Source organism: Cherax quadricarinatus, chromosome 29 (genome assembly GCF_038502225.1).
Source record: "Cherax quadricarinatus isolate ZL_2023a chromosome 29, ASM3850222v1, whole genome shotgun sequence".
Taxonomy (NCBI): domain Eukaryota; kingdom Metazoa; phylum Arthropoda; class Malacostraca; order Decapoda; family Parastacidae; genus Cherax; species Cherax quadricarinatus.
In genome coordinates this window covers 37,668,481-37,682,696 of record NC_091320.1, presented here as the reverse complement: position 1 = coordinate 37,682,696, position 14,216 = coordinate 37,668,481, and the positions used below count along the sequence as shown (strand labels likewise).

General features: G+C 43.9%; 2 protein-coding genes across 2 annotated transcripts; one reads left to right on the top strand and one right to left on the bottom strand.

Annotated features, from left to right (window-relative positions):
• Positions 1-233: 233 nt before the first annotated feature.
• On the bottom strand, positions 234-2,201 carry LOC128690455 (crustacyanin-C1 subunit-like). Its single transcript, XM_070089795.1, has 4 exons — positions 2,054-2,201; positions 1,411-1,495; positions 1,106-1,228; positions 234-640 (listed from the first exon to the last, which is right to left on the bottom strand). The coding sequence occupies exons 1-4, from the start codon at positions 2,189-2,191 to the stop codon at positions 393-395; spliced, it is 594 nt and encodes a 197-aa protein (XP_069945896.1). The 5' UTR covers positions 2,192-2,201; the 3' UTR covers positions 234-392.
• A 310-nt stretch (positions 2,202-2,511) lies between these two features.
• LOC128690400 (crustacyanin-A2 subunit) lies at positions 2,512-4,208 on the top strand. Its single transcript, XM_053779076.2, has 3 exons — positions 2,512-2,719; positions 2,842-3,058; positions 3,831-4,208. Exons 1-3 carry the CDS (start codon positions 2,597-2,599, stop codon positions 4,061-4,063), a joined length of 573 nt encoding a protein of 190 aa, XP_053635051.1. The 5' UTR covers positions 2,512-2,596; the 3' UTR covers positions 4,064-4,208.
• The last annotated feature ends 10,008 nt before the right edge of the window (positions 4,209-14,216 follow it).

Sequence of the window (14,216 nt, the reverse complement as noted above, 5' to 3'; positions counted from 1 at the left end):
AGCAAATCTTTCCACACCTACTCCGTCTTCCTAGTAAGTTTATTCAGGTATACACAAATACAGCTACATAGATAACAGCATATGTGTAGAGAACCCTAGATAACCCTAAAAGTCACTCTTAACACAAATATAACATTATTCATGTTTATTTTATATAGTGGCAGATAAACATCCCTTTCCTGCCACTAGGAACTCACGTTATATGTAAGTTTTAAAGGAAACAAGACTTTGAATGAGTATTTATTTGCAATTTTCATTAGGATTATCAAAAACACTCAAAAATATATATTTAACTTTCGTTAATCTTTATAGAATCGGATTAAACTTCTCATTCATAACGTATAAATCATCAATAGACGACATGGTAGATTTTTTACTCTTGATAAAAGCACTCAGAGAGCTTTCTGGTTGTCATAATCACAGGCGGACCCTTGGACGGTCTTGGTCAAGCGTGAAGTGTCAAAATTGATGCTTTTAAAGGTATCTTCACACTGCTTCACGAACCTGTCTTCCGGAGTGGGTGAGCGAGCTAAGATAAAAGCAACGTCTGTGTAGTAATCAGAGTTTAAACCGATGCAGGAGTACACACAGGCATAGTTAGTGTAGTCCGTCTTCAGGATGACGTACGGGGCGGGAAATGCTGATGGAAAAAAAACTAAATTATTTAATTGAATTAGATGTAATTCGGTCGCTGTGCGATCCGAGGTAAGTTTCCTCGTATTGTGTAACCCCAGTCTCCTGTGTCTTAATGAATAGTGCAGAGTGCGGCTTTTGTTTATAATGCAGTTAAATGCTAGCACTGAATATTTGAAGGGAAACAGAAGAGGCGTTTACAAATTATCAAATTTGTCCCCCCCCCAAAAAAATGGTAAATTAGAATACACAGCCTAAATCCAATTAAAGCCTTTCACAGAAACCAGTATCCTAAAATACACAAAATACATTAGACACGAAGACACTCAGAAGGTGTATTATTCTATTATGAACATGGAAGGTTTGAAGCTAATCTGCAGCACTCAACAAATACTACAGTGTTAGAGTACAATATTCTGCAGCACTCAACAAATACTACAGTGTTAGAGTACAATATTCTGTTGCTACTTACACTGCTGGAAGTCTACACTGAGCTCAGGTTCACCCACGGGACTAGGATACACTTTACCATGGATCTTCAACAAACTACCCTCAGCACTCACACCAGATGAAATAACATTAAACTGCTTTTCACCTGTAAAATGGAATACAATATAAATATTTTGACATAATTTCCTGGTCACAGACCGGGCCGCGGGGGGCATTGACCCCCCGAAACCCTCTCCAGCTCTAATTTTAAACTTCACATTAATGTAAGTTTGTATCAAAACACTGGGTCTAGGATACTAAGATGTAAAACAGAAGAAAAAGACTTACCGAAGGAATATTCATTGAGAACACATTGACTGAGCGGCTGAAACAAGGTTTCAGTAAGTGCGATCTGATACCACACACCAGCATACTGTAGTGTTTAATTATATAAATAAATATTAATATTCAACATAGTCACGAATATTCATTTAAATATAATAAGATCTTAAAAAACATATTGGACAAAACTTATAAGCACTGAATAAGGATCAAACATCAAAGTGACGCATTATTTTAGTTTTTTAAGATCAGTTACGTCATGGTGCTGTTCATTTTAGGAATGGCTGGTAAAAGCCTCATATATATACCACTCAGAAACATTGTTCACGGCCTCAACTCTACAAATTATATTATAAATTAAATATGAATATTTTGCACTGAAGAAACTATTGAAAATTTATAGCAAATGAAGGAATGAGGGACTGATCCCTTTCCATAAGAACGTCATAACTAACTTAATTCGGTAATGAGAACAATTATTTACACTTTAAATGTATAGAAATGCATTCTCAAATTTAGTCACTCTATCCGCCCGTTATGAGCAGCGTCATTGACTATGAACAAACATTTGAGGCTCCTAAATGTTACGACCATTGATTAAATGTATGATTTTTATTGTTTCAGTATAAATTATTTTTTCAGAACTTACTTTGGCGTGATTTGGGACTTGCTGGGCCCACAGTTTGGTCTGGTCCACAACAGGACACTTGCCTGGGACCACATAACTTGGGATCTTGTCAGCAGCGACGGTGGCCACAAGGACCAGCAGATATGGTAGTGGGTTCATGGTGTGGGGTAAAAGCTGTTACTGGAACACACGTACCTTGCACACTGTATATATATAGCAGGTCTCAACACAGATCGAAAATATGTAAATTGCCAAGGTCGGTTTCCAGGAATTTTCTCTTGAGCCCCGCCTCTATTACTCATTATTTTTTCCAAAATAAATCCTAAAATCCATGCAAAAATATATATATATATATTAAGTATGACGATGTCATTTTCATCCATAAATGCAGAGGAATAAAACAGAACAATGTCATACTATAAGCAATAATTTTTAAAAAACCATAGGAAATAATTTTTAAAAACTGCTTGCGACACAGTGCTCCTCCCACATTTTTTATTATGTATACACCTTTATAAACGAGGACATGAGACGAGTGTCGTCAGTGTGAGTGAAACATTAATCATGTTCAGAACAGTCATCATTACTGCCCTCCTGGCCGGTGTTTCTGCTCAACGTATTCCAAGTTTTCTTAAACCTGGCAAATGTGCCTCAGTTGCTAACCAGGATAATTTCGACCTCGAGAAGGTTAGCAGAAGATATATTACGATCTATACTTGAATTATAAAGATATATATTCTATAATTATTAGGATGTTGTTTAGTCATGATTCTCGATTCGTTATTCAAAAGAAAAAATATGTATTGCAGTACGCTGGGCGATGGTACCAGACCCAGGTCATCGAAAATCCCTTCCAGCCACTCAGTCGATGCATCCTCTCCACCTATGACTACTCCAAGAGTGACTATGGTTTCAAGGTGACCACCGCTGGCTTCAGTCCTGATGATGAGTATCTTAAGATAGACTTAAAGATCTACCCAACTAAGGAGTTCCCAGCCGCTCACATGCTCATTGATGCTCCCTCACGTAAGTACTGGAACAGCCCACAATAATGTATATGTTGAAAATAAGGCTAATAAGGTTATGTACTTACGAAGCAACATACATATATTTCATATCAATTGTACATGTGTTCAATGCCTACTTTTCTCATCCGAGTGAATTAGGAACTCAGTGATGAACTATTTACGAGCTTCTCTAACCCTGTCCTTACAAACAAAAGTCAACCTTTTCAATTCATTTCAAGATCAATATTATTGTCTACATGCTGAAGGACACCTCACTTTGCACTGTACATGCCAGAAAGTTCTGGTTGATTCCGTCTTACCTCGTTCATAATTTTCACCATGGTCATGCAACATAATGCACAGGAATGAACGAGTTATTATACATTGGCGGGTATAAGCCCTATTGGTACTGATACCTGGAGTTTACCTGGAGAGGGTATCGGTGGTCAACGCCCCCGTGGCTCGGTCTGAGAACAGGACATACGATTCATATCGTGCTCGCAATTCTTACCAAGTGTTGTTGGTATTTCTACAGAATCAAAGATAAAGACTGCAAAACAAGCTTTTTTAGGGGGAAGAATGTTTCATTCTGCGAATTGCTTTATCAAGTGTTGGTATGACATAAAATGACTTGATAAAGCTTTACCCAAAGCGAAGTGTTGTCTAAATAATAGTCTGTTTTACACTCTGTGTCTTCAGTATTCCATTTGGATCCATTTCTGTAAAATGTGGTGATATTGTATCTTCTATATACATATATACATATACATATATATAATATCTTTCGACAGTGATTGCTTCACCCTACGAGGTCATCGAGACTGACTACGATACTTACTCCTGCGTCTACTCCTGCATCAGCACCGGCAACTTCAAAGCAGAGTTCGGCTTCGTGTTCTCTCGTACTCCCCAGACCTCAGGACCTGCTGCAGAGAAGTGTGCCGCTGTCTTCAACAAGAACGGCGTCGAGTTCTCCAAGTTCGTACCTGTCTCCCAGACAGCTGAATGTCCCTATAAAATTTAAGTCTCTGTAATACTTCATAACACTTTAAGGGAGAACAAACTATTCCTTCACCATTTAATAATTTTCCAGAAATTATTTGATTAAACCAAAGGGCCCCAGTCCCTGGACCCATTATGTACCTCTGTAATCTTTTGACCACCGCCCACAGGATGGGTATTGGGTACATAATAAACATATTAAAATTAAACTAACTAAATATGAGTCCATCCTGAACATTACGGAAGGTCACAATAAATATTCCTACACTTAACACTAAATCATGTTATGTAGCAGGATTTAATGTCCTCTTAGAAAATGTGGCTTGGTGGGTAAGACTCTCGCTTCACACGGCGAGTGTCCTGGTGCGATTCCCGACGAGGGTAGAAACATTAGGTGCGTTTCCTTACAGCTGTTGTCTATGTTAATCCATTAGTAAATTGGGCGCCTGGGGGTTAGTGGATTGGTGTGGGTCGCATCCTGGGACAAAACTAATCTAATTTGCCCGAAATATTCTGCATACCAACCCTTCAACGCTTGGCGCTGGTGAGGGGCTCTTGATCTAAATAATTGGATCTATGCTCCAGTTCCCTGAATACCTTCCATCCCCCCCCCACAGGCGCTGTATAATCCTACTGGCTGATACCCTACTTCCCCATAATTATAATAATGCTCTGCATAACAGAAGAAGAATAACAAGCGGCTTTCTATACAGTACTATGTTATTGATGTCAACTATGGTCTGTATACCTTGTACATGTACTTGTAGTAATAAAGATATCTAAAAAAAACGTATTCCATTCATTGTTGAAATATGTGACATTATTATACTGTGCTATGACATTGTTGTATTGTGTTATAACATTATTATACTGTATCCAACAAAATAAGCAGACTCTTGGATGTCACTACCGCCCGGCTCCGGCTGGGTTACAAGTATCTATGGCAGGTTAAATCACCACCTCCAGATGTAGACCAAACGAAATGTAAACTTTGCCAGATGGACTATTGTCACACCTGCGTCATTATGTACTGGAGTGCGATCAAATTAATGAATTTAGAAACAACTCACTCAGAAATGTTCAAGAAATGGCAAAGTAGTTTATCCAGTGGTATATTACAGACCATTCTGGAGAAATACCCTGACTTTGCTAGCTGTAAATAAAGCATTACCACATGTGTGTGTGTGTGTGTGTGTGTGTGTGTGTGTGTGTGTGTGTGTGTGTGTGTGTGTGTGTGTGTGTGTGTGTGTGTGTGTGTGTGTGTGTGTGTGTGTGTGTGTGTGTGTGTGTGTGTGTGTGTGTACTCACCTATTTGTACTCACCTATTTGTGGTTGCAGGGGTCGAGTCCTAGCTCCTGGCCCCGCCTCTTCACCGGTTGCTACTAGACCCTCTCTCTCCCCGCTCCATGAGCTTTATCAAACCTCGTCTTAAAACTGTGTATGGTTCCTGCCTCCACTACGTCATTTTCTAGGCTATTCCACTGCCTTACAACTCTATGACTGAAGAAATACTTCCTACTATCTCTCTGACTCATTTGTGTCTTCAACTTCCAATTGTGGCCTCTTGTTTCTGTGTCCCCTCCCTGGAACATCCTGTCCTTGTCCACCTTGTCTATTCCACGCAGTATTTTATATGTCGTTATCATGTCTCCCCTGACCCTCCTGTCCTCCAGTGTCGTCAGGCCGATTTCCCTTAATCTTTCTTCATAGGACATTCCCCTTAGCTCTGGAACTAACCTTGTTGCAAACCTTTGTACTTTCTCTAGTTTCTTGACGTGCTTTATCAAGTGCGGGTTCCAAACAGGTGCTGCATACTCCAGTATGGGCCTGACATACACGGTGTACAGTGTCTTGAATGATTCCTTACTAAGGTGTCGGAATGCTGTTCTCAGGTTTGCCAGGCGCCCATATGCTGCAGCAGTTATCTGATTGATGTGTGCTTCCGGAGACATGCTCGGTGTTATACTCACCCCAAGATCTTTCTCCTTGAGTGAGGTTTGCAGTCTTTGGCCACCTAGCCTATACTCTGTCTGTGGTCTTCTGTGCCCTTCCCCTATCTTCATGACTTTGCATTTGGCAGGATTAAATTCGAGAAGCCATTTGCTGGACCAGGTGTCCAGTCTGTCCAGGTCTCTTTGAAGTCCTGCCTGGTCCTCATCAGATTTAATTCTCCTCATTAACTTCACATCATCTGCAAACAGGGACACTTCTGAGTCTAACCCTTCCGTCATGTCGTTCACATATACCAAAAATAGCACTGGTCCTAGGACCGACCCCTGTGGGACCCCGCTCGTCACAGGTGCCCACTGTGATACATCATTACGTACCATGACTCGTTGTTGCCTCCCTGTCAGGTATTCTCTGATCCATTGCAGTGCCCTTCCTGTTATATGCGCCTGATGCTCTAGCTTCTGCACTAATCTCTTGTGAGGAACTGTGTCAAAGGCCTTCTTGCAGTCCAAGAAGATGCAATCAACCCACCCCTCTCTCTCTTGTCTTACTTCTGTTATTTTATCATAAAACTCCAGAAGGTTTGTGACACAGGATTTGCCTTCCGTGAATCCGTGCTGGTTGGCATTTATACTCCTGTTCCGTTCCAGGTGCTCCACCACTCTCCTCCTGATAATCTTCTCCATAATTTTGCATACTATACACGTCAATGACACAGGTCTATAATTTAGTGCCTCTTTTCTGTCTCCTTTTTTGAAAATGGGAACTACATTTGCTGTCTTCCATACCTCAGGTAGTTGCCCAGTTTCCAGGGATGTGTTGAAGATTGTGGTAAGTGGTATGCACAACATATCTGCTCCCTCTCTAAGGACCCATGGAGAGATGTTGTCCGGTCCCATTGCCTTTGAGGTATCGATGTCCCTTAGCAGTTTCTTCACCTCCTCCTCATCTGTATGTATGTCGTCCAACACTTGTTGGTGTATTCCTTGTTGGTGTCCCCATCTGGTCTGTCCCCCCAGAGTCCTTCCTGTCTCTACTGTAAATACTTCCTTAAATCTCGTGTTGAGCTCCTCACATACCTCTTGATCGTTTCTTGTGACTTCCCCACCTTCTTTCCTCAGCCTTATCACCTGGTCCTTGACTGTTGTCTTCTTCCTAATGTGGCTATACAGCAGTTTCGGGTCAGATTTGACTTTCGATGCTATGTCGCTTTCATACTGTCTCTGGGCCTCCCTCCTTATCTGCGCATACTCGTTTCTGGCTCTTCTACTAATCTCCTTGTTTTCCTGGGTCCTATGCCTCCTGTACCTTTTCCATTCTCTGTTGTGTGTGTGTGTGTGTGTGTATGTGTGTGTATGTGTGTGTGTGTGTGTGTGTGTATGTGTGTGTGTGTATGTGTGTGTGTGTGTGTGTGTATGTGTGTGTGTGTGTGTATGTGTGTGTGTGTGTGTGTGTGTGTGTGTGTGTGTGTGTGTGTGTGTGTGTGTGTGTACTCACCTATTTGTACTCACCTATTTGTGGTTGCAGGGGTCGAGTCACAGCTCCTGGCCCCGCCTCTTCGCTGATTGCTACTAGGTCCTCTCTCTCCCTGCCCCATGAGCTCTATCATACCTCGCCTTAAAACTATGTATGGTTCCTGCCTCCACCACATCACTTTCTAGGCTATTCCATGGCCTGACTACTCTATGACTGAAGAAATACTTCCTAACATCCCTTTGATTCATCTGAGTCTTCAACTTCCAATTGTGACCTCTTGTGTCTGTGTCCCATCTCTGGAACATCCCGTCTTTGTCCACCTCGTCTATTCCGCGCAGTATTTTATATGTCGTTATCATGTCTCCCCTGACCCTCCTGGCCTCCAGTGTCGTCAGGCCGATTTCCCTCAACCTTTCTTCATAGGACAATCCCCGTAGCTCTGGGACTAGTCTTGTTGCAAACCTTTGCACTTTCTCTAATTTCTTGACGTGCTTGACTAGGTGTGGATTCCAAACTGGTGCTGCATACTCCAGTATGGGCCTGACGTAGATGGTGTACAGAGTCTTAAACGAATCCTTACTGAGGTATCGGAACGCTATCCGTAGGTTTGCCAGGCGCCCGTATGCTGCAGCAGTTATCTGATTGATGTGCGCCTCAGGAGATATGCTCGGTGTTATACTCACCCCCAGATCTTTTTCCTTGAGTGAGGTTTGCAGTCTTTGGCCATCTAAACTATATTGTGTCTGCGGTCTTCTTTGCCCTTCCCCAATCTTCATGACTTTGCATTTGGCAGGGTTAAATTCAAGGAGCCAGTTGCTGGACCAGGCTTGTAGCCTGTCCAGATCTCTTTGTAGTCCTGCCTGATCCTCGTCCGATTCGATTCTTCTCATTAACTTCACATCGTCTGCAAACAAGGACACTTCTGAGTCTATCCCTTCCGTTATGTCGTTCACGTATACCAAGAACAGCACAGGTCCTAGGACTGACCCCTGTGGAACCCCGCTTGTCACAGGCGCCCACTCTGACACCTCGTCGCGTACCATGACTCGTTGTTGCCTCCCTGTCAGATATTCTCTGATCCATTGCAGTGCCTTTCCTGTTATGTGTGCCTGGTCCTCTAGCTTTTGCAGTAACCTCTTGTGAGGAACTGTGTCGAAAGCCTTCTTGCAGTCCAAAAATACGCAGTCGATCCACCCCTCTCTCTCTTGTCTTACTTCTGTCACCTTGTCATAAAACTCTAGTAGGTTTGTGACACAGGATTTTCCTTCCCTGAAACCGTGCTGGTTGTCAATTATACACTTGTTTCTTTCCAGGTGCCCCACCACTCTCCTCCTGATGATCTTCTCCATGACCTTGCATACTATACACGTTAGTGATACAGGTCTGTAGTTTAGTGCCTCATGTCTGTCTCCCTTTTTAAAAATTGGGACTACATTTGCCATTTTCCATACCTCAGGGAGTTGCCCAGTTTCAAATGATGTGTTGAAGATCTTTGTTAATGGCTCACACAATATCTCTGCTCCCTCTTTAAGGACCCATGGAGAGATGTTGTCTGGTCCCACCGCCTTTGAGGTGTCAAGTTCGCATAGCAGCTTCTTCACCTCCTCCTTGGTTATATGTACCTCATCCAGCACTTGCTGGTGTGCCCCCCTGTTCTGATTTCTTGGAGTCCTACTGGTTTCCACTGTAAATACCTCTTTAAATCTTGTGTTGAGCTCCTGACATACCTCTCGGTCGTTTCTTGTGAATTCCCCATCACCCTTCCTCAGTCTGATTACCTGGTCCTTGACTGTTGTTTTCCTCCTGATGTGGCTGTACAACAGCTTCGGGTCAGTCTTTACTTTTGATGCTATGTCATTTTCATATTGTCTCTGAGCCTCCCTTCTTATCTGTGCATATTCGTTTCTGGCTCTTCGGCTGATTTCTTTATTTTCCTGAGTTCTCTGTCTTCTGTACCTTTTCCATTCTCTAGTACACCTAGTTTTTGCCTCCCTACACCTTTGGGTGAACCAAGGACTCGTTCTGTTCTTCCCATTATTTCTGTTTCCCTTGGGAACAAACCTCTCCTCTGCCTCCTTGCATTTTGTTGCTACATAGTCCATCATTTCTTGTACTGGTTTTCCTGTCAGTTCCCTCTCCCACTGAATGTCTTGAAGGAAGTTCCTCATGCCTGAGTAGTTCCCCCTTTTGTAGTTTGGTTTTTCCCAGCCTATTCCTGCTACTCTCTCCACTTGGAGCTCAACTATGTAGTCGAAGCACAGAACCACATGATCACTAGCTCCCAGGGGCCTTTCATACATGATACCCTCGATGTCCGAACTACTCATGGTGAATACAAGGTCCAACCTTGCTGGTTCATCCTCTCCTCTCTCTCTGGTAGTGTCTCTAACATGTTGATGCATGAGGTTCTCCAGTACCACATCCATCATCTTGGCTCTCCATGTTTCGGGACCCCCATGGGGCTCCAGGTTTTCCCAGTCAATCTCCTTGTGATTGAAATCACCCATAACTAGTAACTTTGCTCCCCCCATGTGTGCTCTCCTGGCCACCTCGGCTAGTGTGTTGATCATTGCTCTGTTGCTCTCATCGTATTCTTCTCTTGGCCTCCTGCAGTTCTGTGGTGGGTTGTACATTACTGCAATTATCACCTTATGTCCCTCAGACTGGATTGTTCCTACTAAGTAGTCCCTTTCGCCCATGCCATCCATTCCTTCCATTTTCTCAAAACCCCACTGGTTTTTAATGAGCAGTGCAACTCCTCCTCCCCCTCTCCTCCCTCTGTCTTTCCTGAAGATTTGATATCCGGATGGAAAGATTGAATCTGTTATTATTCTGGTGAGTTTTGTTTCTGTGAGTGCTATTATGTCTGGGGATGTCTCTTTGATTCTTTCGTGCCACTCCTCATACTTGTTTGTTATTCCATCTGCATTTGTATACCACACCTTCAACTTCTTTTCTAAGACTGTGGTCTGGGAAGTATATTGGGGTTGGGGAAGTGGGAGACCTGGTAAGGAACTATGGGTTGTTGCTGTGGGGGTGAAGTTTGTAATGTAGTGGGTGGGGGCATTGGATGTGGCATGGGTGTTTTGATTTAGAGTGTTTGGTTGCACTGGGGTTGACCTGGTTGGGAGGCTTCTATAGAAAGTTGTGAGGGAGGCTGTATTTGATCTTCTTCCTGGGTCTGGGATCTCCTGTCTGTCTTCTCCATCCCCTCTCTTTCCTCCTTTCGCCTTTGTACCATCTCTCTCAGTTTCTTCCTTTCTTCTTGTGTTCTGTCGCGGTCGAGATACACCCTCCTGTATGCCGTCATGTCCCTTAATCGTGCTTTCTCCTGCAGGATCCTGGTCCGAGTCGCTTCTGCCTTGAAGGTCACTCTCACTGGCCGGGTTCTTTTTTTTACAAACCCCCCTATTCTCCGAAAATTTTCCAGCTGGGTCATATCGTCTTCTCCTATTGCTTTCATGATGCTTTCAATTGCTTTTTTTTCCCCTTGTTTTCTTGCTTCATATGTTTCCCCTTCGACTTCCTGGAGCCCATACACAAAGACTGACCTCACCCTTTCATTCTCCCACTGCATATCCCTGTGTATCCCCTCATTTAATTTGGTTTCCTCCACTGCAGCTTTCCTTTCATCAGTTTCACTGGCTAATGTACTTGGGCTCAGTGGCCTGTCATTTTCCCTTCTCGGCTTTCCTTGGGCTCTGTTGTTGTCTGTTAGGGCCTCCACATAAAGCTTAGCTCTTTCATTTGCTACAGTCTCCTCTGATAGAGCATCTCCATGCAGTTGTGCCCCTTCTTTCCCTACAGTCCCCTTATTTGTGGCTGAGGTAGCAGTCTCTGTTGTCAATCCCAAAATGTTCTTTAGTTCTTTAGGCTGTTTCAGATTTTTCAATTCCTCTTCTAAACTCTGTATCCTAGCTTCTGCTGCTTTGACATGCACCTCCCACTTCCTGCTTTCCATATCTATCCTCTCTTCCATTCTCATGCTAAGTTCTTCTAGTTTCTTTTCCCATTCATGATCCCTTTTTATGAGCTCTGCTGCCCAATCTTCCTTTGCATTTTCCTCCTCCTGTCCCTTGGTTTTTCTTGTTGCTCTCTGGCAACCCATTTTTGTTTTATCCTGATTGCCTCAGAGTGGGAAACCTATGTAGTTCTGTATGTTAGGTTAGTAGTGTGTGTGTCAGAGTGTGGGGGGGCGGCAAGTAGTGGAGGAACTGTGGCTATTTGGGAGCTGAGTGGGGAGGGGTGGGGAGGGTTTAGGGTGAACGGGGGAGGGGAGGGTGATCGAGGGAGGGGAGGGATCAGGGGAAGTAGTGAGATGTCGGTGGTGAGGGGGGAGTGTATGTGTGTCTGGATATGTGTGTGTGTGTGTGTGTGTGTGTGTGTGTGTGTGTGTGTGTGTGTGTGTGTGTGTGTGTGTGTGTGTGTGTGTGTGTGTGTGTGTGTGTGTGTGTGTGTGTGTGTGTGTGTGTTGTGTGTGAATTTTGTGTGTAATTGTGTGTGGAATTATGTGTGGGTTTATTATGTACTGAAAGGTAGGTGGCTTGTGCGTTTAAGGTAAGTCTCAGTGGTCCTTGGCTGCCCACACCTTCTTGTGACCTGACCCCCAACCTCCTGGGACTTACCGCACTTACAGTGTGTGTGTGTGTGTGTGTGTGTGTGTGTGTGTGTGTGTGTGTGTGTGTGTGTGTGTGTGTGTGTGTGTGTATGCGTGTATGTGGGTGTGTGTCTGTGTGTGTGTGCGTGTGTGTATGTGTGTGTGTGTGTGTGTGTGTGTGTGTGTGTGTGTGTGTGTGTGTGTGTGTGTGTGTGTGTGTGTGTGTGTGTGTGTGTGTGTGTGTGTGTGTGTGTGTGTGTGTGTGTGTGTGTGTGTGTGTGTGTGTGTGTGTGTGTGTGTGTGTATGTGTGTGTGTGTGTATGTGTGTGTGTGTGTGTGTGTGTGTGTGTGTACTCACCTATTTGTACTCACCTGTTTGTGGTTGCAGGGGTCGAGTCATAGCTCCTGGCCCCGCCTCTTCACTGATTGCTACTAGGTCCTCTCTCTCCCTGCTCCATGAGCTTCATCATACCTCGCCTTAAAACTATGTATGGTTCCCGCCTCCACTACTTCACTTTCTAGGCTATTCCACGGCCTGACTACTCTATGACTGAAGAAATACTTCCTAACATCCCTTTGATTCATCTGAGTCTTCAACTTCCAATTGTGACCTCTTGTGTCTGTGTCCCATCTCTGCAACATCCCGTCTTTGTCCACCTTGTCTATTCCGTGCAGTATTTTATATGTCGTTATCATGTCTCCCCTGACCCTCCTGTTCTCCAGTGTCGTCAGGCCGATTTCCCTCAACCTTTCTTCGTAGGACAATCCCCTTACCTCTGGGACTAGTCTTGTTGCAAACCTTTGCACTTTCTCTAATTTCTTGACGTGCTTAACCAGGTGTGGATTCCAAACTGGTGCTGCATACTCCAGTATGTGCCTGACGTAAATGGTATACAGAGTCTTGAACGATTCCTTACTGAGGTATCGGAATGCTATCTGTAGGTTTGCCAGACGCCCGTATGCTGCAGCACTTATATGATTGATGTGCGCCTCAGGAGATATGCTCGATGTTATACTCACCCCCAGATCTTTTTCCTTGAGTGAGGTTTGCAGTCTTTGGTCATCTATACTATATTGTGTCTGCGGTCTTCTTTGCCTTTCCCCAATCTTCATGACTTTGCATTTGGCAGGGTTAAACTCAAGGAACCAGTTGCTGGACCAGGTTTGTAGCCTGTCCAGGTCTCTTTGTAGTCCTGCCTGATCCTCATCCGATTTTATTCTTCTCATTAATTTCACATCATCTGCAAACAAGGACGCTTCTGAGTCTATCCCTTCTGTTATGTCACTCACATATACCAAAAACAGCACAGGTCCTAGGACTGACCCCTGTGGAACCCCGCTTGTCACAGGCACCCACTCTGACACCTCGTCACGTACCATGACTCGTTGTTGCCTCCTTGTCAGGTATTCTCTGATCCATTGCAGTGCCTTTCCTATTATGTGTGCCTGATCCTCTAGCTTTTGCAGTAACCTCTTGTGAGGAACTGTATCGAAGGCCTACTTGCAGTCCAAGAAAATGCAGTCGATCCACCCCTCTCTCTCTTGTCTTACTTCTGTCACCTTGTCATAAAACTCTAGTAGGTTTGTGACACAGGATATTCCTTCCCTGAAACCGTGCTGGTTGTCAATTATACACTTGTTTCTTTCCAGGTGCTCCACCACTCTCCTCCTGATGATCTTCTCCATGACTTTGCATGCTATACACGTTAGTGATACAGGTCTGTAGTTTAGTACCTCATGTCTGTCTCCCTTTTTAAAAATTGGGACTACATTTGCCATCTTCCATACCTCAGGGAGTTGCCCAGTTTCAATGGATGTGTTAAAGATCTTTGTTAATGGCACACACAGCATCTCTGCTCCCTCTCTAAGGGCCCATGGAGAGATGTTGTCTGGTCCCACCGCCTTTGAGGCGTCAAGTTCACATAGCAGCTTCTTCACCTCCTCCTTGGTTACGTGTACCTCATCCAGCACTTGTTGGTGTACCCCCCTGTTCTGATTTCCTGGAGTCCTACTGGTTTCCACTGTAAATACTTCTTTAAATCTCGTGTTGCGCTCCTGACATACCTCTCGGTCGTTTCTTGTGAGCTCCCCATCACCCTTCCTCAGTCTGATTACCTAGTCCTTGACTGTTGTTTTCCTCCTGATGTGGCTA